The sequence below is a fragment of the Geotrypetes seraphini genome, chromosome 11, assembly GCF_902459505.1.
Source record: "Geotrypetes seraphini chromosome 11, aGeoSer1.1, whole genome shotgun sequence".
In the NCBI taxonomy this organism is placed as follows: domain Eukaryota; kingdom Metazoa; phylum Chordata; class Amphibia; order Gymnophiona; family Dermophiidae; genus Geotrypetes; species Geotrypetes seraphini.
In genome coordinates, this window is record NC_047094.1 from 1,263,334 (window position 1) to 1,288,795 (window position 25,462).

Here is a 25,462-nt window from a genome sequence, read left to right on the forward strand (position 1 = left end):
AAATGGCTCATTAGCCATCTCAATATAGCATGCAATTGTGCCTGTGAAAATTTTGCACACCATTTATAGAATCCGAGAGACTATGTGGTCGCTGTCCTCTAGCAGGTGGTTTTCTAAATAGCTGCTCAGAATCAGCCCCATCTGGGAGAACGAGCTGCTCTGCATCCCCTCTGTTGCCCCTTCGCTGTCCCAATAGTGCTAGAGCAGTTGGAGGGATGGTTGGCTCAACACTATTTTTGCAGTGTTTGAAAATGCAAGAATGGTGGAAAAATCATAATGTTTGGATATGGGCTGTCTTTAAGCAAGAGCAGCTTTTCCCTTTGGCTGTCTAAGTATGAAAGAGCAGCCTCTGTACTTCTTAGTGATGGGATTCATTTCCCTTTGGTCAAGACACATCCACAGCTCCAGAAATCACAGTGACTGGCACCAAGAGTCAGTTAAAGCTCTGACAGAGGAAGAGAGACCATCACTTTAAACACAATAATAATTGGAATTATGTATGTAAATGCTGTAATTTGCTTAGGTTATAAGTGGAATACAAATGTTTAAAATCAATCAATCTATGCTGTGCCAATGGGTTTTTCCTTTCCTGTTACTTGTTTAGGGCTGAAGTTAGTGCTCGATATCAACCAGGGCGAGTATATCCCATACCTTCAGTCTACAGCTTCATCGGTTATTATGCTTCATGAACAAAGGAGTTACCCCTACCTGAAAGACTTGGGTTTCTTTGCACAGACCGGAGCAGAAACATCTATTGGAATCCTACTGGTAAGTCTCGGGGTATGGTGTGGTAAAAAAGGTTTGGACAAGCTCCTGAAGGAGAAGTCCAATGTCTGCTATTGAGACAGACATGGGGGAAGCCACTGCTTGCATGGAATGTTGCTACTCTTTGGGTTTCTGCCATGTACCTGGGATTAGTGATTCATTGGCATAAAATGTTGGGTAGATCAACCATTGGTCTGACCCAATATGGCTATTCTTTTGTTCTTGCGTTATGTTCTTAATGCAAGGTAATGGAAAGACTGCCAGCCAGGCTGACCAACTTCAACTGGATTAATCTAAAGTAGACCAAGTTTAACAATATTTTTAATGCCATTTGTTTGTTAAAACAGTTTCTTAATGGAGCAAAATTCCATTAGCAGGAACCGAGGGTCACATGTCCTTGTACTACAGGAGCAATGAGAGTTGGCAGTATGTTTCCTAAAGAGTCAAAGCCAAGAGGTCACTGAGAGTCTGAGAGTCTCTTCAAAATTACCTAGACCTGGCGGTTCCATTGTATGCAGCATATTCATTGTGGATATGCCGGCAGTCCAGTGAGGACGTGTTGGAACCACTGCCCACTGAGTATAGCAGTACCTCACAACCGCAGTCTTAATTGGCAACCTGCCCTGAATCAGGGGGGAGGAGGGGAGTGGCAATCATTCACATCCAAGAGCCAAAGACTAAGAAAATGTAGTACCGAAGAGCCTCATGTTTTCAAGGGGAATCCCCTATGGTGACACCCTCTCCCTTCATCATAGTCAGTATCTCCCTCTGCTTTCAGTCTGTCTTTTCCTCAGTATCCCATCGTGTCCCAACAGAATCTCTCTAAGGTGGGAGGGGGGGGTTGCATCTACATTAATTCAGCTATCCTATTCAATCTACCATTAACGTTTTGGGAATAATACTGGACCAAGGCTTGACTATGAAGAACTAGGTGAACTCTTTGGTCAGAAAGGATTTCTTTAAGAATATGCAACGATTGTGAATAGTACCAAATGCAGTGATCAGGCTGATTTTTAGGTTGAAGAAATATGATCATGTACTGCATTGGCTGGCAATGGAGGCGCGGGTGCTGTTTTAAGGCTTTGTTTGGTTTAGCTCCCAAATATATAATTGAGCTTTTCTCTTTTGCAACCAACAGACATAAGAGAAACTCGCATCTGAATTTTGTTTTTCCGCCTGTTAGAGGATGTAAACTTAAAAAAACATCATCAAAATCTTTTTTCTTATCAAGCAGCGTTATGGGGTAAGGATTTAGAACAATTGCTTTTGCTTCCTGACACTTATGGGGAATTTAGGAGACATCGAAAAACATGTGTTTTCAAAGTATTTAGGCAGCTAATTCGTAAAAATTTTATTATGCACTATTTTACCAACCATAATAGCTTGTATAACGAAATTCCAATCCTGGTCCCTCTCAGTTCAAATGAAACTGAATGAATCCAAAACAAAACTTCTCTGGCTCGGTCCAAAATTAGAACAGCTGCCCACCTTTTTGCTATGCCTTGCGGCGCCACACTGCATCTTGAGTTCTCAAGCAAAATTCTAGGCATCATCATAGACTCTTCTCTTTCCTTTAACGACCACCTCAACTCCTTGGTAAAATCATGCTTTTTTAGCCTCCACATGCTGAGGAAAGTGATATCCTGCTTCCGCCAACAACATTTTACCATCCTTGTTCAATCCATCATCCTCTCCAGACTAGACTACTGTAATTCCATCTATCTAAGTCTAACTAAAAAAAGTCTTCAAAGACTTCAACTAATTCAGTACACTGCGGCCAAGTTGATCTTCTCAAAACACAAATTTGATCATGCTTCCCCACTTCTGTCCAGACTCCACTGGCTCCCAATAATTTCCAGGATTCTGTAAGGTTTGATAGTGGCCCCCACAATGTTAGGTTGTAGGGGTTACATGAGAGGCGCCCTTACAAACGCCAGGTCCCGGATTCAATACCCTCACAGAAGATTCACCAGGAGTAGAATTAAATAAGAAACACAGCCAGAGGTGATTGCATAAAGAATATATTATAGAAATAGGCGTACAGAAAAGCAATATTCATAAGCATTACAATTAAGCATTCAGGTTTCCGAGACAGAGAGAAGTGATAGAGAGATAGATAGAGAAAGAGATAGATCAATGTGTATTGCAGAGAGGAGGCTTTTATAGCTTGGAAACTTATTCTAAATACAGAATCTATTGAGCTTCAATAGAACTTAAACATAGTAAACTTGTGCTAGACAGAAGAAGAATAGGCCGGAGCATGTTACAAGGCTTCAAAGAAGGTTTGGATAGGTTCCTAGAGGATAAAGGAATTGAGGGGTACAGATAAGAGTAGCGGTAGGTTATAGGGATAGTCTTGGACCATTGCACAGGCAATGGGCCTGATGGGCCGCCGCGGGAGCGGACCGCTGGGCGAGATGGACCTCTGGTCTGCCTCAGCGGAGGCAACTTCTTATGTTCTTATGTTCTTAGGCTGAAGTCAAATGTAATTTCCAGTATGCCTCTGACAATAGTTTCTGATTAATCTTAGTTATCTGTGCACCTAGACCCATTGTATATCTTAAGCTGTCCATCCTAAGCATCAAACATTAACACATCTTCTTAGCACCTTTTCGCCCCTCTTAGCTGCAAGTTGGTTTGTAATCATGATTTAATCAGGGCTATTTGAAACTGTCTTTAGGGCTATATGAAACCGTCTGCCTGGATGCTTTCTGTGAATAAGCACTCAGGGTCTATCTGAATCTACATTCCAGAGTCAGATTGATATAATTTCCCATAGGCCTTTGCTGACATTAGTTATGCCAACTGAAAATGCTGATTGCTAGCAATAGCTATGCTGACAGATTCATTTTAAATGCGCCTGCCTACACAGCATCTTCCCTCCCCTAATCCCACTATCTTGGAACTCCTCGAATCCTGACACCACCAGGCTCACCCAAAAACTCAAACTATCCTCCCCCTCGCTAAAAGGTATCCTCTATGTGGGAAAATTGGGTAAATCTCTCTTCTTCAGAATCACAGGGTTTTGGAACAATCTTATTGCCCCACTACGGAATCAGGGCTCCTTCCAACTATTCCGTAAGCACTTGAAAACTAGGCTTTTCACAAAAATGTAATGCTCTCCTCCCCCCTATACTCATCCTCCAAACTCAATGTGTTATTTCTTCCTTTACTAAGCTCCTGTAAACCGTGCCGAGCTCTATAATTATGGAGAGGCCGTGTTATTTAAACTTAAGGTTTAGTTTAGTTTAGATTTTAGTGTCTCTAATTATTGGCTTTTAACTTTTTTAGCTCTATTCAACTTCTTTTATTGTTTTTGGGGTATTTTTAACTATTGTAAACCACATAGAACTTTACGGCCTTGTGGTATATAAACTGATTATTATTATAATCTCCAGCAAAGGACTAACATTGCCTGCAAGCCACTTCACAAGCAGTGCTAGTCTAGCAGCCCAGGAGAATTGGGCCACCAAGACATGGTTGATGCTCCCAGGCTGCATCTGACAGGGGCCGGTGGACTGTTGCTGCACCCCCTCTCTGATTCAGACACCCACTGATGATGCCAACCCATGGTCACAGTGGCGCCAGGGGCAGTGGTGCCCCTCCCCCGCCCTCTTGCGCTGGCATAAGCAGCAGGTTGGGATTGCTGCTACGAGGGAATGGAAGGGGGGGCGCATGTGATAGCGGGGGGTGGGGAAGAAGGATGGGTGCCGGTACCCCCACCAAGATGGCACCCGGGGTTGACACACCCCACCCCCTCCTCACCATATTCATAAGAACCTAAGAATAGCCGTACTGGGTCAGACCAATGATCCATCTAGCCCAGTAGTCACAAGTACCTGGCAAAACCCCAAATAGTAGCAACATTTCCTGCTACCCATCCCAGAGCAAACAGTGGCTTCCCCCATGTCTGTCTCAATAGCAGACTAGTGGAGTTCTTGGTTAGAAGCAAGCCCCAGTTGCTTCTGCCCTTATCTATCAAAATGACATAGCCTAGTGGTAATAGCATGAGACTACCACTAGGGTTATAAGGTGACCTTTCTGATTTGAGGGGGGGGTCACCTTCGAAAGCTAATCAAGAAATATATTAAGTTAGTCCAATGAGAAAGGTATCTTTCTACATAATGCAATTTTTTTGTTAACTATAGGATGAAATTCAGCATTTGGGCGATCCGTACAGCAGCTGCACAGTCGATGGCTCGGATATTCCCTGGACAAATCTGTACTGGCAGTACAACAGCTCTTACTCAATCCAGGTACTGGAGGTAGAGGGCCAAAGCTTATAACACTGGACTTAAGAGCTGCATTTGAAGCAGGGAGCTCTGTGGACTCAAGAGCTCACACCACACTTAAGTTATCCTGGCCTCACGATCGATACCCAAAACACCTGCAGTCCATTATCTTCCTCCAGATAACAACATGTGGAGGGAATTCTGCAACACTGCCCTGGTATTTAGACACTTGGAGACCACCTCTTTAGCGCCTATTCTGTAAAGGAAAGAGGGTGAAGACTTCCTTTAGAGCATAACAGGTAAAATACCTGTGTATGATTAAGGTGTTAGGTATGGCATTTATAGCACGAGTAAAAAGGGCATCTCTTCTGAAACAAGACTCAAAAAAGCTTGTCCAATATGATACTCTTCTAGACTAGACTACATAGGCCTCAGTAATGCAACTCAGGAACCAATTTATCACCAGGTATGTATGTAGGCACTCACTTCTTCATCGGTCTCTAATATTTTTATTATTGTGTTATCAAAATGCCAAATTTTAGAACTTTACCAAAATCTTTTAGAATATTATCATCACTTAAACACTGAGCTTAAATGCTCTTAGCTTTATGTCGGCAGGGGCACCTTCTGACGTGTTTCGCCATCAGACTTTCTCAAGGAAACGTCCCCTGCAGGAGGAAACCAGTGTCGCTGACAATATTAAATTAAAGGTTCCCAAACTGATATCAAGTTTTAAAACTTATATTCTTACCATATTTAATCCACTCGTCATCTTGACCACATATCTTCTTTAAGGTTGGAGAAAAGCCACTAGTACAAGATTTAAGATGGAGAATTATTGATTAGCTATAAGTTGGGTGAGGGTACTGAATATAACTGGTTATTCAATTTTAAATAAGAAAATTGTATTTTTTAATTAAACCCCATTCAGTTGAATGGTTTAGACCTTGAGAATGAATGGACTATGCTCCTATACATTCCATGGATTCTGTATGCAGATTGGTTGCTTTAGATCATATGATTTGTCCTTTAAATTAAAGTAACAAACGCTGCACTATATTTGACTTAAAGAAGATAAGTGGTCAAGAAGATGAGCGGGTTAAATAGGGTAAGAATATGTTTTAAAACCTGACATCACTTTGGGAACCTTTTAATTTACTATTATCAGTGACACAGATTTTCTTCTGCAGGGGACGTTTCCTGCCTGATGGCGAAACAGGTCGGAAAGTGCCCCCACCAACATAAAGGTAAGTGCATTTAAGCTCAGTGTTTAAGTGATGATAATATTCTAAAAGATTTTGGTAAAGCTCTAAAATTTGGGCGTTTTGATAACACAATAATAAAAATATTAGAGACCGATGAAGTGAGTGCCTACATACATACCCGGTGATAAATTGGATCCTAGGCTGCATTACTGAGGCCTATGTAGTCTAGTCTAGAAGAGTATTATATTGGACAAGCTTTTCTGAGTTTTGAATCTACTCTTTTGAGGTCTAATTACCACCATAGAGCCATTGCTGACTAAGCCTATTGGTCAATCTTCTGAGGGTACCTTGCTCATGCTCTGTCTCTGCCTAGTCTTCTTGAAGCTCTGCCCTATCACATTTAGGTGTCTTATTTATAAATATTTTTATTTTTATTTTTTTTTTAAACACCACACAGCCAGAATATTGGGCTTTCCAGATGTAAGCGCCAGTGTTCAAGTCACTGTGTATCATATGTAAAGCACATTGGTTGTGCCACAGAAAGGCCGGATATTAAGTGCACAACCCATCACCCTACCCTTATTTGCTGGTCAATATGGAGGCAATGGTTAGCAGTTTCTAAATACTGACCACCATGGGCAGAATTAGGCTTCCAAGGTCAATGCCTCCATCAAACACAAACTCTGAGGGACAGTGGGAAATTGATCTAAAAAACCAGGAAATAAATAAAGCTCCATTTAATATCCCAAGGGCTCGATATTCAAAGTGACTGAATTGGCCAGAAACAGCTCCTGGCTGCTTTGATTGCTTGTTTTGGGGCTAACCACTAATTTTCGGTGACATTTCAGTGGTTAGTACTGAACTGAAAAGCAGCTATTTTGGGGATGTTCTGGGGTCAGAGTCGGCTCTTGGCCTGTTAAGTGCTGGGATTGGGACTCAAAGTGGTTTACATACAGATACTTCAAGCATTTTCCCTATATGTCCCAGTGGGCTCACAATCTGTCTAATTTACCTGGGGTGGTGGTCACAAGGAGCAGCGCAGGGTGCTGAGGCTGTAGTTTACCACTAGGCCACTCCTTACCTCCTTTACTCTTGGGGTAGTAACCTTCTGCATATATGAGTAATCTCATACTTAAGACCAAATGAAACTCAGTCCTATCTTTATGTGGCAATCCATGGCCAGTTAAGTCCTCAGAATTGCACTGGAATTCAATGCCAGAGCCCGGACATAATCCAGCAATGAATTTCCAGGTTTAACACCAGTGGTGGGCAGCAACATGTGGGGAGCAGAACCTGTGCTAAGTGATGTCAAATTCATTCCTGTCATGCTGTCTGCAAAACTGACCCATTCGGAGACCCTGCCCTACACTGATTCTTGATGTGCATTTCTTAGCAGCTCAAAGGATAACCTTACTTTTTTGCTTTGATTTTTTAGTCCTGCCTTCGCTCATGTTTCCAATCTCAGATGGTTCAAATGTGCGGCTGTTCTTCGTACCTCTACCCAGAACTGAAAAAATCCCAGTATTGCAACGATGTCAAGAATCCAGACTGGGGTAAGAAGTGCTCAGACACAGACCATCCCGCATTCAGCGCTATTTAGGTGACTGGGAATGGCTCCTGGCTGGCTAACCACTGATATTCAGCAGGAGATAGTTGGATATCCCAGTTACTGCTATGACGATGCTGGTCAGCAGCAAGATGGAGCCACCTCAATAGCAGGTCTGCCTCTGGCCGCTAAGACTGAGAAAGTTAGCTGATGAACATTGGTTTGGTCAGCTGTGTCTAACACAGCTCAGCTTAGATGAGAAACTCAATGTCGGTGCCAGATAAGGCCCCAACATTGAATTTTTAGATTCACTGCCAATTGCAGTCTCAATATTGGCACCAGGCATAAACGAAGATAAAAATACACATAGACCAGTATAAGTATGTGGGACAGTGTGGGAATCCTGATTTGTGTGTATGTGTGGTCTATACTGCATGTTCCATATAGTTAAGTATAGGAACTGTGATATTACATTGTGCAGCAGATCAAAGATCCAGTGTATACACTGTCTGACCAGTCATGTATTGTTTATCTTGTGTTCCGGTAGTGCCCTGTTATTTCAAGGTGTTGGACTCTGTGGACTTCAGAGATATCTGCATTCAAAGCTGCAAACAGCCTTGCAAGTAAGTGCCTGACACCAGTATAGTATATGGGGGAGACAGTACAATTCACTTAAGTGCATGACATGAAGCTACAAGGAAGGACACTCGGACATTAGGAAATACTTTTCTTACAGCTCTTCTCATATGTCCTTTGACGCAGAACCCCTATCGTTATCATCACCTTCCTCTGGATCAATAACCAAACCGAGCTGCCGAATAGCCCCTGAATCGTACTGGAATGAAATAGATAACTCATTATTATCCCTCCCCATCCCTGATCAAGACTTCCTGGACCACTGGAAAATGATCAATGAACAAATCCTAAACAAACTAGCCTCACTCAAATGCAGCAAAAGAATCCAAAGATCATCAGAGCAGTGGTTTGACTCAGCACTTATGTCCCTGTAGATAAGCTGAGCACTACTGGTGTAAAATTCAGACACCCCTCCCCAGAAAACAAGACTAATTGGCGCCAGAAAGTCCTAGAATATAAATCGTGCTGACGCAAAAGAAGAGAGAGTACGGTACTACTCTAAACAGATCAAACAGAAGATAATCTTAAAATTAACAAACTGTGCTCAATATAGTATTAGATAACTGAAGCAACACGAACAAGATCACATATGGCAACAACTCCTCTATTCCAACAGCCCTCAGAACTGGCTAACTGTTTTAAAAGAAAGATTCAATCCACACGAGATCAGTCCATGCGACATAGCAAGTCACCGGCCGATCTACTTGTCTCCCAATGTCCTATTTAGACAGCTGAATATGGGCCTCATTATTTGTAGCCACACTTAAACTCCCTTGAAACATAGAAGATGACGGCAGATAAGGGCCATAGCCCATCAGGTCTGCCCACTCTACTGACCCACCCCCCAAGTCTACTATCCTAGGGATCCCACTCCTGGTGACAGGTTCCCTTGGCTTAACCCTCTCTAAGGGATCCCACATGGGCATCCCATTTGCTCTTAAATTCTTGCACGCTGTTTGCCTCGATCACCTGCACCGGGAGCTTGTTCCAAGGATCAACCACTCTTTCGGTGAAGAAATATTTCCTGGTGTCGCCATGAAATTTCCCACCTCTGAGTTTGAACGGATGCCCTCTTGTGGCTGAGGGTCCTTTGAGAAAGAGAATCTCTTCTTCCATCTCGATAAGATCGGTAATATACTTAAACGTCTCGATTATGTCTCCTCTCTCCCTACGTTCCTCAAGTGAGTACAGTCGCAAATTTTTCAGCCTTTCCTTGTACGATAGATCCTTGAGCCCCGAGACATTCGTACCTTAGAGTTCCCTGCAATTCCTTTTAGTTCCTCCAATCATCAGTGGCCTTGCACACGCTCGATCTGATTGGCCCACACTGACTGTGATGTCACTGATGACATAGAATGTAGCATGATGATTTTATTGATGAAGATTCACGGGTCGTCTTCTTCTTGCAGCAACACTCAATATAGGATGACCATCTCCATGGCAGACTGGCCGTCAGAATCCTCAGAGGTAAGGTAATGCTGATGTACAAGGGAGAATATTTTGTTAGCCCAGCCATAGAAGAGTTTCTATTCATACCATAAACATGGAGTAATTGCAGGCACAATATCAGACAGTCTTCAATCCTTCCAAGAACCATTCCCCTTCTGTGCCCCGTCATTCTTGCTACTGCAAAAGTAAGGGCTATGGGAACATCCCCCCCTTCTAGTTTTTAACAAGAAACAGATTGTATGTGCTGCTGCTGGCAGGTTTATGGTTCCTTCATCATACTTGTGCACATTGCCCCCTGTCCCTAGTTTGGTCCAAACTAAAGGAAAGTACTGTGGCTCCAGTGGTCAAGACAAGAGACAACCAGCAGAGGGATCCACTGAGCCCACATATGCTTAACTACCTGTTACCACTAATATCAGGCCTGATACAGAATTTTGAGAGCTTAGGAGACGAAGAGCAGGAACCATTACATCAGAAGAGAGACAAAGAGCCATGGGATTCAGGAAAATTAATGGTGCTTTTGTGTTTTCCTGGTTTTGTAAGAGGAAAGAGAGGGCACTATGAGGCCCCTGGAGAAAGGAGAGGTGGGAGGGGATGCCATGAGGTCCCCGGAGAAAGGAGAGGATGCCATGAGGTTCCAGGAGAAAAGAGAGGAGGGAGGGGATGCCATGAGATCCCAGGAGAAAGGAGAAGAAGGAGAGGATGCCATGAGGTTCCAGGAGAAAGGAGAGGAGGGAGGGGATGCCATGAGATCCCAGGAGAAAGGAGAGGAGGGAGGGGATGCCATGAGATCCCAGGAGAAAGGAGAGGAGGGAGGGGATGCCATGAGATCCCAGGAGAAAGGAGAGGAGGGAGGGGATGCCATGAGGTCCCCAAAGGAATGGGAAGAAGCTATGAGGTCCCAGGAGAAAGGGGAGGAAGGAGAGGATGCCATGAGGTCCCAGGAGAAAGGAGTGGTAAGGGGGATGTCATGAGGTCCCAGGAGAAAGGAGAAGAAGGAGAGGATGCCATGAGGTTCCAGGAGAAAGGAGAGGAGGGAGGGGATGCCATGAGATCCCAGGAGAAAGGAGAGGAGGGAGGGGATGCCATGAGGTCCCCGGAGGAATGGGAAGAAGCTATGAGGTCCCAGGAGAAAGGGGAGGAAGGAGAGGATGCCATGAGGTCCCAGGAGAAAGGAGTGGTAAGGGGGATGTCATGAGGTCCCAGGAGTATTCTTGTTTTTCTGTCTGATTAGATTGTAAGCTCTATTGAGCAGGGATTGTCTTTTACAAGGTCTGTCAGCACTATAGAAATGATAAGTAGTACTATTCCTGAGTGCTCTGTCATTTTCAGACTGTCCCTAGAGCCTAAACAAAGACGAACATGTGGATAGACAGATACTAAGGTTGGGCAGGATTCACACAAAGAGCTACAGAACAGAGATGAAGCGACTGAGAGTGCAGAGAAGGGCAGGGCAGGAATGAAATCGGAATCTGCCCCAGTCTGGTCTAAGCCGACTGCAAGCGGACAGCAACAGATACCAACCTCCTCACATGAAGACACTGTAGAAAAGCAATTATTCAAAGCTCTTAAAAGTGCTTGAGAGCCACAAGTCCAACTGGCAGTGTGGAAGTAGCACAGCCGAGCCCAACCTTAGCCTTATTTTCAGGGAAGATTCATTGGTGATTGCACAAAGGTCTTAAAGCGAAAGAATGCAGCTCATGGATACTCCTCTTCCCAAGCTTCAAGACAAAGGCACATAAGAAGACCTAAATCTCTTCTCATACTGAATGTTCGGGCACATTTTCAAAGGCTGAAAACAGAAGCCGGGCCTCCTCTCTCTGCTATAGCTACAGAACTGTTAGCTATTGCAATTAGAAATTCAGATGTTTTTGGAGGCATATCTGTCGGAGAAGAAACTCCTATTATTTCACTATGGGCAGAAATTAATCTCAAGCTCTTCTCCTTAAAGAAAATAGTTTGATATCAGGATAATTCAATACATTTTCAGATGGTAAAGAAACAAAAAACATATAAGAAAATATTTTTAGAAAACACACACACACATACTTTTGAATACTAAAACTTAGATTTGCAAATCTTTTTGGAATATTATTAAAAGAATCATAAGCTCTTGAAGAGTCTTTGGGAAATGGAATGATCTGATTTGTCACCATCCTTCCTGAGCAGTAAAAAAAATTGCAAATAGGTGAAAACCCCTTTTCCCCATCTGTGAAAGTGAATGTGTTGTGCTTAAGAGGCAGTTTGAACTGACCTGAACACCTAATAAATGTTTCAGACTTTCAAGGTGCAAAACCTTCGTGAGTCAGCTTTCTGCAGGGAACTAGATTTTCTCACTTGAATCATAGCTAATGCATGTGGAGACCTGTCCTCTAATTACTCTTACTTATCATTTCTACAGCGCTGCTAGACATACATAGCACTGTGCGTTAAAACATTCAAGAGACAGTTCCTGCTTAGAAGAGCTTACAGTCTAATCAAACAAACAGGACAAATCGGGGGTTAGGGAGTTTCTGAGGCTTGGGTGCTTTACAAGTGAGTGGGAGTTAGGACTTAAAAATGGCCTTTTTCACCCTGGGGAAGAGAAGACTGCGAGGGGATATGATAGAGACTTTTAAGATAATATAAGGATTCGACAAAATAGAGCAAGAAACACCGTTATTCATGTTGTCAAAAGTGACTCGAACAAGAGGTCATGGACTGAAATTGAGGGGCAACAGGTCCAGGACTAATGTCAGGAAGTTCAGTTTCACACAACGAGTGGTGGACGTTTGGAATGCTCTCCCGGAGGAGGTTGTGACGGAGACCACCATTCTGGGATTCAAGGGCAAGTTGGATGCACACCTTCTTGCAAATCACATTGAGGGATACGGGAAAACAGAGTCTTCATCAGGGAACACCTGGCTTAGCCTCCGCGTGTGCGGGTCGCTGGACTTGATGGATCTAAGGTCTGATTTGGCGAAGGCACTTCTTATGTTCTTATGTTTTTAACCTGGAATGGAATACCGCTAGAGACAGAGCTTAACATACTGATGCAGGTTATCTGTTCCAGGCATATGGTGCAGCAAGAGAGAAGGAATGCAGTCTGGAGTTGGCAGTAAAGGAGAAGGGTACAGATAAGAGAGACTTGCCTGAAGAACAGAGTTCCCAGGGAGAAGTATAGGGAAAGCTATTGAGGAGCTGCAGAGTGAGTGAATAAATGTTTTCTGGAAGCTTCTACACTGCTACTAATAACTGGGAAATCAATTTTGAGCGGTTTGCATTAGTTTCAGTAAAGGTGTTACAATATCTGAGCTTCAGCAATTGTTTGCTGTTCTTTTCTCCCTTTTTAAGAAGTTTGAATTTGCAATTGTACACCTCTGTGGTCTGTAGAGTTTAAGCAGTATATTAAACATAAATAACGGAATCAAACCTAAGTAAAGCATACAATAACGTGGTTGCATACACGAGGCATTCTCATTTTCAAAAGAAACACATCTAGGCACTAATGTTCTAAACATGTACGGTATGTGCACACACCTTGAGCTGCCAAAGGAGATTTAAGGGTCACCCCAGACCATCCGTTGTTCCACCCCTTGCACAGTCAATTGACAGTCGGAGGCAAAAGAAGGAGCCTCCCAGTCCTTTGGCAGCGGGAATTAGCAGGAGCAGGAGATGACATTTTTATGAAGGTGTTTCCTGCTGCCACAGGATGGGGAGGTCAGCCGGCAGGAGTGCGGGAGAAAACCATAGTCTGCTCTGTGTAAATCGGGCAACATGAGGTATGGGTGGAAACTTGAAAAGTCACTAGTTTAGGGTCCACCCAGTATAGGATCCAACTTTTAAAATGATGGGGGTGCTAAATCCACTGGAAATTCTCTCTCCCTGGACACAGTCAAGAGGTTTGCTCGATATTGGGGATGCTCAAACACCCAGAGCCCCCACAGGGCTGGCTCCTCTGCTCCCCCAACTGCCCCGTGCTGAGCGCTGCAAACTTCCCCATGGAAGGTGCCTGGTTCAGTTCTTGGGCTGTTTCTTGTGAATTTTCTATTTGGTTGGGGGAGGAGATGGGAAAGGTGGTTGATGAACAGCTTCGATTTTAGGACTCTCAAAGCAGGAAAAGGGAAACGTCCCAGGGGAGCAGCAAGTAAAGCTCATAGCCCCAGAATCCCAGCACTGGTCTGGTAAGCCACCAGAAAAGCCAAAACACAACTGTCCTGCTCGGTGTGAGGTCTCCAGAACGCCACCGTTAAGTGCTCTGTGTTTTAGGGATCCTCTCAAGGCCACCTTTGAATCCTTGTGGTTGCCCAGGATAGAGACTCAGCCCCATCTAGTCTGCACCTGTGTGGTGTTCCCAGGAGAGCTGCAGTGTATCACTGGACAAGAAAGAGCGAAACAAGTCCTTGGACTCACAAACAAAGGTTTATCACAGCGACTGAACCAAAGCTGAAAAGAGGAAAAAGAAAGTCCAAGGCTGAAAGAATTGCCCAAACCCCAATCCATTTCCTATTGCACTTGGCACGCCAGTCCCTCGCTTTACTCTTGAAACGAATCAGATTCAGCATAAATAGCATTAAATCAAAGTATAAATAATAGCCATTACAAATATGCACATTGATTGAAAGGGAAAAGCGACCCAAGAGAACCATTCTGCACAAGCAAAGCTGTTTTGTCTTTTCCCAAGAAACCTCTCTTTTAGTATTTTGCTTAACTCATTATTCATATTGTATTTAACCTTATTCAAAAAATACTTGATTTTTCAGTTGGAAATCCCAATTTACAAAATTCATTGAAAAATTACTTAGCTTTGGCTTCAAAAAGATATAAAAAGGATGGAGTCGGTCCAGAGGAAGGCTACTAAAATGGTGTGTGGTCTTCGTGATAAGACGTATGGGGACAGATTTAAAGATCTCAATCAGTATACTTTGGAGGAAAGGCGGGAGAGGTGAGATATGATAGAGATGGTTAAATACCTACATAATATAAATGTGCACGAGTCAAGTCTCTTTCATTTGAAAGGAAACTCTGTAATGAGAGGGCATAGGATGAAGTTAAAAGGTCATAGGCTCTGGAGTAATCTGAGGAAATACTTTTTTACGGAAAGGGTGGTAGATGCGTGGAACAGTCTCCCGGAAGAGGTGGTGGGGACAGAGACTGTGTCTGAATTCAAAAGGGCCTGGGATAAGCATGTGGGATCTCTCGGAGAGAGAAAGAGATAATGGTTACTGTGGATAGGCAGAATGGATGGGCCATTTGGCCTTTATCTGCCATCATGTTTCTATTAGGCACATGGGATCTCTCGGAGAGAGAAAGAGATAATAGTTACTGCGGATAGGCAGAATGGATGGGCCATTTGGCCTTTATCTGCCGTCATGTTTCTATGTTTCTATTAGGCAGTGGGATCTCTCGGAGAGAGAAAGAGATAATGGTTACTGTGGATGGGCAGACTGGATGGGCCATTTGGCCTTTATCTGCCATCATGTTTCTATTAGGCACATGGGATCTCTCGGAGAGAGAAAGAGATAATAGTTACTGCGGATAGGCAGAATGGATGGGCCATTTGGCCTTTATCTGCCGTCATGTTTCTATGTTTCTATTAGGCAGTGGGATCTCTCGGAGAGAGAAAGAGATAATGGTTACTGCGGATGGGCAGAATGGATGGGCCATTTGGCCTTTATCTGCCGTCATGTTTCTATGTTTCTATTAGGCATGTGGGATCTCTCGGAGAGAGAAAGAGATAATGGTTACTGTGGATGGGCAGACTGGATGTGCCATTTGGCCTTCATCTGCCGTCATGTTTCTATGTTTCTATTAGGCACGTGGGATCTCTCGGAGAGAGAAAGAGATAATGGTTACTGTGGATGGGCAGAATGGATGGGCCATTTGGCCTTTATCTGCCGTCATGTTTCTATGTTTCTATTAGGCACGTGGGATCTCTGAGAGAGAAAGAGATAATAGTTACTGCGGATGGGCAGAATGGATGGGCCATTTGGCCTTTATCTGCCGTCATGTTTCTATGTTTCTATTAGGCATGTGGGATCTCTCGGAGAGAGAAAGAGATAATGGTTACTGTGGATGGGCAGACTGGATGGGCCATTTGGCCTTCATCTGCCGTCATGTTTCTATGTTTCTATTAGGCACGTGGGATCTCTCGGAGAAAGAAAGAGATAATGGTTACTGTGGATGGGCAGACTGGATGGGCCATTTGGCCTTCATCTGCCGTCATGTTTCTATGTTTCTATTAGGCACGTGGGATCTCTCAGAGAGAGAAAGAGATAATAGTTACTGCGGATGGGCAGACTGGATGGGCCATTTGGCCTTTATCTGCCATCATGTTTCTATTAGGCACATGGGATCTCTCGGAGAGAGAAAGAGATAATAGTTACTGCGGATGGGCAGAATGGATGGGCCATTTGGCCTTTATCTGCCGTCATGTTTCTATGTTTCTATTAGGCACGTGGGATCTCTCAGAGAGAGAAAGAGATAATAGTTACTGCGGATGGGCAGACTGGATGGGCCATTTGGACTTTATCTGCCGTCATGTTTCTATGTTTCTATTAGGCACGTGGGATCTCTCAGAGAGAAAGAGATTATAGCTACTGCGGATGGGCAGAATGGATGGGCCATTTGGACTTTATCTGCCGTCATGTTTCTATGTTTCTATTAGGCACGTGGGATCTCTCAGAGAGAAAGAGATGATAGCTACTGCGGATGGGCAGAATGGATGGGCCATTTGGCCTTTATCTGCCGTCATGTTTCTATGTTTCTATTAGGCATGTGGGATCTCTCGGAGAGAGAAAGAGATAATGGTTACTGTGGATGGGCAGAGTGGATGGGCCATTTGGCCTTTATCTGCCGTCATGTTTCTATGAATTCCTGATGTAAAATTTGAATGGTAGAGAGTTGAGCATTTACCCCACTTCACCCCTCCTTATCCATACTTCCAAACTGCACAGGGGTAAAAAACAACCAAAAAAACCCAACCAATGGGATGCTCATAACCTCACTGGGAACAGAAGAGATCAAGTTCCAGTTTGGTTCTTTTCCACAGCTTTGATGATATCATATCGCAGGGAATTGATTTCTGTAGAGATTAATGTGGCGCTAATTGATGAGACGAAATTTAATAAACCTCTTCTTGCTAATATCCTGCAGCCAAATTTACAAGAGGGTGGTGAAAAGTTCTCAGCCCAACCAATTTCCTAAATTCTGAGCCTTATTTTGCCACTGCAGCTGAAAAGGGTGTTTCTTATTTTGTTAAATGACAATTTGCAGAAAAGAAATTCTCTGTTTTGACCTTGTTTCAGATCATTGATTGAACCATATCCATCTCATTCTCTTCTTGGTTGGGCTGAGAACTTTTCAGCACCCACTGTTACTGAAGAGTTTCAGTCTCTGGTAACCAGAGCTGGGATTGTGACGTCATAATGCCTCATTCCACCAATAAGAGCCAACCTCATCAGTGATGTCACAATGGCTTGATTGTCCTAGACTTGGCTCACTTTTATGACATACCAGGGGGTGCGGAAAAGTTCTCAGCCCAACCAACTTCCTAAATTCTGAGCGTTCTTTTGTTACTTTAGCTGCAAAGAGTGTTATCTTATTTCGTTAAATGAACATTTGCAGAATCAAACTGCTATGAAAATTCTCATATGTTTTGACACTGTGTCAGATCATTGATTGACCCTTATCCGCATCATTCTCTTCTTGGTTGGGCTGAGAACTTTTCAGCAACATTCCAGAGCTGGAATTGTGATGTCATAATGCCTCATTCCACCAATAAGAGCCAACCTCATCAGTGATGTCACAATGGCTTGATTGTCCTAGACTTGGCTCACTTTTATGACATACCAGGGGGTGTGGAAAAGTTCTCAGCCCAACCAACTTCCTAAATTCTGAACGTTATTTTGCCACTGTAGCTGAAAAGTGTGTTCTCTTATTTCGTTAAGTACCAATTTGCAGAATTCTATGTTTTTGAGATTATTTCAGATTATTGATTAAACCATATTCGCATCGTTCTCTTCATGGATGGGCTGAGAAATTTTCGGCACTCCTACCTCTACACACAGCTCCTCTTCTTTTTCCTTACGCCATAGGGAATGGATGTGACAGGGAGGGGTTATATTCAGGGTTGATAATTCAGTTCTGCCATGGATGACAGTTGTCACAGTGCACTCCTAATGCATCCTCTGACAGCTCATTCCTAAAATCCACAATTTTCATCCATTGCAGCTGAGTCTGGTCCAGGGAAAACTGTTCTGAAAGAAATCCACCTGCTTGTCTTGTGCAACTCCTACAGTTATTAAAAGAAAGGTAATAATTACAGAGTTGATGTCCTTGGAGGGGAGCGGCTTGCTGCAAGGAAGTGCACTGAGCCATGAACAGCTTGGGTTAGGAAATTTGAGTTTGGATGTGTAAGAGAAACAGGGTACATAAAGATTGAAGGGAAGCGAGCTGGGCAGGAACAGAGAGAATACAGACAAAAGTCTCAAAAACCAGACAATTTCTCTTATTCTCTACATTTCCAATCAGATGTGTTTCCAGGACAGTCACCTTTTCAATACCAAGAATGAAACTCTTCTGGCAGACCGATTTCCGTAGTGTTCGCTACGAGGCAGAGGCTGAAGCCCACTGCAAGCTCTCCCTTTCACTTCTAGCCCCACCCACTCATCACTGGAAAGCACACTTGCTTCATATATGTGCATGTATACTAGGCACATGTGTGGAAATAAGACAAGTGTGGAAACTCTGGCCCCTCCCTCCCATCAGTGTGGAGATGGGGCCTTACATTAAGGACAGTAAAAGTATCGAACCTTTTCTGCATATTTACACTCAGTCCATTTTTATCTCCTAGGACTGGATTTACCACGTCTTATCCTCTGAGAGAGATTCGAGCACAAACATAACAGTGAAAAGGTGAACAATGAAACTTGGATCTGGGCTCCCTAGACTGAGGGGCATTAAGGGGTAACTAGAGGTGACTAAAGCTAGACACCAAAAATCTGGTCAGCGTTGCAGGCCAGATTGTCTTAGAATCTGCAATTACCTGGCAAACTTCAGGATCAACCAATGGCAGTTGATTTGTAATGTGCACTCAAGATAGGGTGACCAGATTTTTGGGAATGAAAATCCAGATCCGTGGCCCCGCCCCCTTCCGCCCCACCACCCCAGCCCAGCCCCCTCAACTTGTTTGCTCATTGGGACGGCATCCGCGCATGCGCAATCTCGTTGACAGCTTTTCAAAAGCCAGACAAAGTGCCGGATTTTGAAAAGCCGTTCGGACACCTGGACATGTCCTCGAAAAGGAGGTCATGCCTGTGGAAAACCAGACATCTGGTAACCCTAAATCAAGAGTTGGAACTAGTGCTGTCCAATTCACTGATTCGCTTTGGTGAATTGATTTGTTTAACCCACAAATTGGACTCACTGATTCAGTGGCCAACCTCCCCCCCCCCCCCAGTGAGGCCTGACTTACCTCTAGGATCTCCTGAAGTAGCAGCAGCGATGACTGGCGGGCAGATGCTGCACTCTGAGCTGGCTACTCATGGCCTGGCCTGCTGGGGCCTTCCCTCTGCTGTGTCACTGATGATGTGACATAAGGAAGCCCTGGCGGGCAGGCCATGCATAGCTTGTTCAGAGCACTGCCTCTGCCTACCTGTTATTGCTACTGCTGCTTTAGGAGGCCTGATGGTTTGTCAGATCTCACGGCGGGGGGGGGGGGGGGTAGGCGGTTGGGTAGTGCCATATAAGGGGTTGGGAGGCATGGAAAGCTGCTGCACATGGGGGTAGAGAGGAAGAATTGTTGGGCATGGGGTGGAGGAGAGAAAGGGAGAGATGCAAAAAAAAAGGTGAGGGAGAAATCCTGCATATGGTGGAGGGGAGGGAGACATTTATGGAGATGAGAGAAGGAGAAATGTTGGACATAAAGTGGAGGGCAGGGAGAAATGGTGCATGGGGAGAGAGAAATAGAGAGGTTTGACCCATGGAAGAAAGTAGTGGGGGAGAAAAAGTGAGAGAGAAGAGAGATGGTAGACAGTGGGAAAGAAATGTTGGATATGGCAGTGGAAGGGAAGGTACATAGATGGAAGATGGATGGAGAGCACAGAGAAAGAAGAAAATGTCAAATGGGTAGGAGACCCTGGTGAGTGAGTTAACAGAAGACAAACAGAAAGCAGAGCCTGGGCACAATATGATTTGAATAATAAATTCACCAGACAACAAAAGGTAGAAAAATAATTTTATTTCTATTTTGTGATTACAATAGGTCAGATTTGAAATGTGTATACTGCCATAGCTGGTGTTGATGAGCGTGAGCTAGGACCGAACAGAGAGGAAAAGTATTTTTTTGTTTATATCACAGTGTCAGCTTGAGGTTGGAGAGGAAAAATGGGAGTGGGGGTGGGTGGGAGGGTGGAAAGGATAGAAAATAAATCGGCCAGGACATTTTGAAAAAAAAAAAAAATGCCTGATTGGGCAGAAAAGCAAACTGAATAAAAAAAAATCGATTCAGTAGGCTGATGTGAGTCGAATTGAAAAAGTTTTCCCTGAATCGGGCAGCACTAGTCGAAATAGTCCTGACACACCAACTAGGGCTGCCCAATTCAAGGAAAATGTTTTCAATTCGATTTGGCCTATTGAATCGATTACTTTTTCCTGCAATTTTTTTTTTCTGGTTAGTTTATTTTGTAGCCTTTCCACCCACTCCATCCTCCTTTTCCCTCTCTAATCTCACACCGATGCTGTGGTGTAAACAAAAAAGTCTTTTTTCCTCTCTTTGTTAGGTCCTAGTTCATGCTCACTGTCTAACACCAGCTCTAGCAGGACGCACATTTCAAATCTGACCAAATAGAAAATAAAATGTATGTTTTTCTACCTTCCACTGCCATATTCAACATTTGTTTCTTTCCCACTGTCTACCATAGAAACATAAGAGTTGTCTTACTGGGACAGATCGAAGGTCTATCAAGCCCAGTATCCTGTTTCCAACAGTGGCCAACCCAGGTCCCAAGTACCTGGCTAGCAAAACAGATTCTATGCTGCTTATCCTAGGAATAAGAAGTGGATTTCCCCAACCCCCTCCCCCCCCCATTTAATGTTCCTCCTGTATTGTGAGGGGAATGTTTCCTTATTATGTGCGATGGGGTATTGACAAAGCATCTGTGCTCATGTGTTCCTGTCCTGCTCTCTGTAGCACCTGAACTACATAAAGGTGTGTAGGAGAGCCCCCTGCTGGTCAGGGCTGAGGATTACTCCACAGACATTTACCTAAGTTTGCACTTCTACAAAATCCTGAGTGGAGTAGAACGGGTACAAGTGGATCAATTTTTCACTCTGTCAAAAATTACAAAGTCTAGGGGACACTCAGAGAATAGTTAAGCTCTAGAATGCATTGCCAGAGGTTGTGGTAAGAATGGATAGTGTAGCTGGTTTTAAGAAAGGTTTGGACAATTTCCTGGAGGAAAAGTCTGCTATTGAGAAAGACATGGGAGAAGCCACTGCTTGCCCTGGATCGGTAGCATGGAATGTTGCTACTCCTTGGGTTTTGACCAGGTACTAGTGACCTGGATTGGCCACCGTGAGAAAGGGCTACTGGGCTTGATGGACCATTGGTCTGACCCATTAAGGCTATTCTTATGTTCTGTATTTCCAATTGTTTGACTCACTGCAAATGGACTGAAAAGGTCCCTCTCTGGTGAGCTTAACCGTTTATAGAAAATAAACAATTAGGCACAATAAGAAAATGGAAAAAGAGTGCACTCCAGTAGTGAACCAGTAGTTACAAAAGAGGGCCAATAATAATAAGGCAAACTGTCCATAAAAACAATGTGAAATACTTGCAAAAATGATCAAACGATTCCATTGGGTTCACAGATCTGGGCCTCCAGGAAACCATCTCCTCCACTTAGGGTTACTCTATTTGTCAAGCCAAAAATCAGCACACCTGACCCCCCCCCCTAACCACAGCACCCTGCCTCCTTCCCTCCCCCCCACCGGGTATGGCTCTCTCAGTCTCCCCTATCTCCACATATCTCCTCCGGTGCTGCAGTTTCAAAACTTCAGGCAGGGGTAGTGTTGGCCACCGTGAAGACAGGATTCTGGGCTAGATGGACCATCGGTCTGACCCACTAAGGCTATTCTTAGGTTCATATGATCCTGCTGCAGTTGACCTTTGCTCTGAAGCACTTCCTGTTCCCATTTAGGCAAGAAGCTGCACTGTAAAACCTTCCAGCAAGTGTCCCCCCAATACCACTTGCTTTCTGCTTGGCTTGGAACCAAGTTTGCACACAGTTCTACTGCCTGGCTTTCTGCATCAGCCACTGAGTGCTGTGAAGTGTTCATCCTTGATGAACAAGTTAATAAGGCCTTAGGTGGCTATATTATCCCTGCACTCGACCATTCCACTGTTGCAACTTCAAGACTCTCTGTTGTCAACAGCTTCACTCTGGTCTTTTTGATTTAGGTTAAGGATGCAGTGTCCCTGAGCATCTAAGGGTCATCAGTTAATGTGGGAACAGTTCTCTCCTTTTTGGTTGCTCCAGGGACAGCAGAGAGTAAAACTGACAGTCCCTGTACTTCCTTCCTTCCCTTCCTGTCCCTTGGAACTTAGAACGAGGCGCTTAGGCTCTCCCACCGCCTTGGACACCCTTTGAGGGAACTCCTATCTTAATTTGGTACCTTAAAATTCCCTCCATAAGCTCAAACTGAAAGGTGATTGGGTTATTTTTCAGGTCCAGAGATGGCCCACTGAGCAGGGTTTAAGCAGGTGGGAGCTTCTCCTGCCCACTTAAACCCTACAGAATATTTATTCTCATGAAGTCTGCTCAGTACTGGGGAAGCTCAGATACCTGCTTTACCTCTGTGCCTGGGTCTCGACAGCACAGGTAGTAAAAAGTTGTCCCAGGGAGATCAAAGCAGCGGTACGTTGCATATTGGAAAGTATCCATACTATTTGACTCTCATCAGTCCACAAACAGCAGAGGGAAGTGCACAGACCCTTTTAGATGTGTGCCATCTACTACTCATCATGGTACCCAGTACAGCTGTGATAATTCCTCTATCTGTGTGTGCACGGTCGTATATTACAGCTGGGTGGGGTGGAGGAGGAGACAGAGATCGTGTGAACGCGCTGGACTGCACATATCCATGTCTGCAAAATATATACAAAATAGTCAATTATTGCATTCTTTATATTCCACAGAAATGGGGTCATGAAAGTGAATATTTATTTCCAAGAATTTAACTACAGGACTGTTTCAGAATCTGCAGCTACAAATGTGAGTATTCAGACTTCTGGTGGCTCCTCACTGGTTTCATGAATGTGAGCTGATAATGTGTTATTCACAGACTTCCTGTTGGATATTCAACAGGGCCTGGGAAGGGCACGTGGGATCTCTCGGAGAAAAAAAAAAAAATGGTTACTGCAGATGGGCAGACTAGATGGGCCATTTGGCCTTTATCTGCCATCATGTTTCTATTTCTATAGCACTGCTAGACATATGCAGCACTGTAAGTTAAAACATTCAAGAAACAGTATCTGCTTAGAAGAGCTTACGTCTAATCAAACAGACAAATAGGTCAAGTAGGGGGTTAGGGAGTTTCTCAGGCATGGGTGCTTTACAAACACGTGGGAGAATGGTATAGAAGTAGTGAAAGAGGCTGGCCGAGTGGCTCAGTGACCATGCAAAACGTTGCTACCCAAAGGACCCGAGTGTCACTGTCAGGGTGCAAATACTATGAATTTGGCTGGTCAGCGCCTGTGTGCAGTGCAGCTTAGCAACCACTGTATCCTCACTTGCTGTGTAACCCCACCGTCTGCTTCCTTCCACAGATCGTTTTGCTGCTATCGAACCTTGAAGGCCAGTTTGGCTTCTGGATGGGTGGCTCTATCTTGTGCATCATTGAGTTTCTAGAAATCATTGTAGACTGCTTCTGGATCACTATCATTAAGATCATAGCATGGTCCAAACAACGGGAACATAAGAGAGCAGCTGCGCGTTACGATATGGCACCTCCGACAGTGTCAGAGTTAGTTGATGGACAGACTAATCCTGGGTTCTACAAAGAAGAAATTAAGAAAGACCCCCCTCCGATCCCAGGCACCCCGCCACCAAACTACGACTCTCTACGAGTCCATCCTATTGATGTCTTGGAGCTGAGTGAAGAAGAGGACAATTAAAAGCAACACTGACCACCCCCAGTCCAGGAAGCATCCCTCAAACACACACACTCGCACCTCCACTGCCCTAAACCAGCCTGTTGAAAGAAGGACAGTCCACCAGCAAGCTTTGGAGCCTCCTCCATAGCACAAGAAGAAGCAGCACAACTGACCTTCACACACACTCACAGCTCCACCAAAGAACAGCTCTCACACTAGCACACCCAAAAACTCACTGCCCTACGACAGAACGCACCCACAGACCACAATGCCCTACCACAGAACAAGTACATTACAGGTACACGCACAGCACTGCCTCAGTACAGAACAGGAAGGACACAAGCTGCAGCTCTCTGGTCTCAAGGCTTGTCTGCGACTAGAAGGGAGCCTCAATGTCTCGGTTCTAATGCCAAGGTCCCTGCTGCTCACACTGCCAGATGCCATAAAGTGGCATAAGACTACAGACCAAATCCCAAAAGCCACCTTTGAAATGGTTTAAATTAAGAAGAAAACTGCGATTCAGCTGACTTGTATTTTCCAAATAAGTAGAGAAATATGTGTCGGGAAAGGACTGTTATGAGCCAGCTAAAAATAAAAACCGCTTCAAAGAAGCTCACACAATCCTTAGACAGAGCTGTCAATTTAGTTTTAATGACTGAAAGCAACATCACTGTCCTCTAGCCAAATATTTCTCTGCTTTGTTCTTTACCAATATAATGCAATGATAGAAGGCATGGCCACAGATGCTGGGAATCATGGTGCAAATGTTTAACCACCGCCAACTCGGTGAGTACAAATTACGAGCTCTTCGGATTAGAAAATGACACGGGGAAAAAATTGTCCCCGTCTCCACCCCATCCCCGCAAACCATCTGATACCATCTACACAAGCCTCGACTAGTTTGATATTGAACTTATTATATTAATTGTCATTTTATAAATCAAAGTTCTGGCTACTGAACTATAGAGCAAGATCTTCAGTTGTGGCAGGGCTTTGTTTATAAATGTTTATCAACACAACTAATATACCACTTTATCCTAAAGCGAAAAGAAACAGAAATTTTTTTCTACCTTTGCTGTCTGGTTTCTGCTTTTCTCATCTTCTCTTCATTCAATTCCTTTCATCCATTGTCTGCCTTCTTTCTGCCTGTTCCATATGCTCTATTACTGTGCCTCTCCCTTCCATTTCTCCCTCTACACCCCCCCCCCCAATGGTCTGGCACCCATCTTTTCCCTGTGCTCCTCCATAGTCTCGCATCTCTCTCTTGCCCATTTCCCTTCAGTGTCTTCCCCCACTCTCTATTTCTCTTCACCATTTCCCTTCAGTGTCCTCTCCCCACCCTCCACTTCTCTTCCTCATTTCCCTTCAGTGTCTTCTCCCCCCCCATTTCCCTTAAGCATCTTTTCCCCACTTCTCTTCAGCATCTTCTCTCCACTCTCTCTTGCCCATTTCCCTTCAGTGTCTTCTCCCCACGCTCCACTTCTCTTGCCCATTT

At 44.2% G+C, this 25,462-nt stretch overlaps 1 protein-coding gene across 1 annotated transcript in view; it reads left to right on the forward strand.

Moving 5' to 3' along the window:
- SCNN1B (sodium channel epithelial 1 subunit beta) overlaps window positions 1-25,015 on the forward strand; it is a 55,393-nt gene extending 30,378 nt beyond the window's left edge. The window contains exons 6-13 of the mRNA XM_033962698.1: window positions 605-768; window positions 4,914-5,021; window positions 7,638-7,755; window positions 8,296-8,371; window positions 9,794-9,851; window positions 18,667-18,728; window positions 23,011-23,086; window positions 23,641-25,015. Of these exons, the coding sequence (XP_033818589.1) occupies window positions 605-768; window positions 4,914-5,021; window positions 7,638-7,755; window positions 8,296-8,371; window positions 9,794-9,851; window positions 18,667-18,728; window positions 23,011-23,086; window positions 23,641-23,988 (1,010 nt within the window). The 3' untranslated portion in view covers window positions 23,989-25,015. The remainder of the gene's footprint in view (window positions 1-604; window positions 769-4,913; window positions 5,022-7,637; window positions 7,756-8,295; window positions 8,372-9,793; window positions 9,852-18,666; window positions 18,729-23,010; window positions 23,087-23,640) is intronic.
- The last annotated feature ends 447 nt before the right edge of the window (window positions 25,016-25,462 follow it).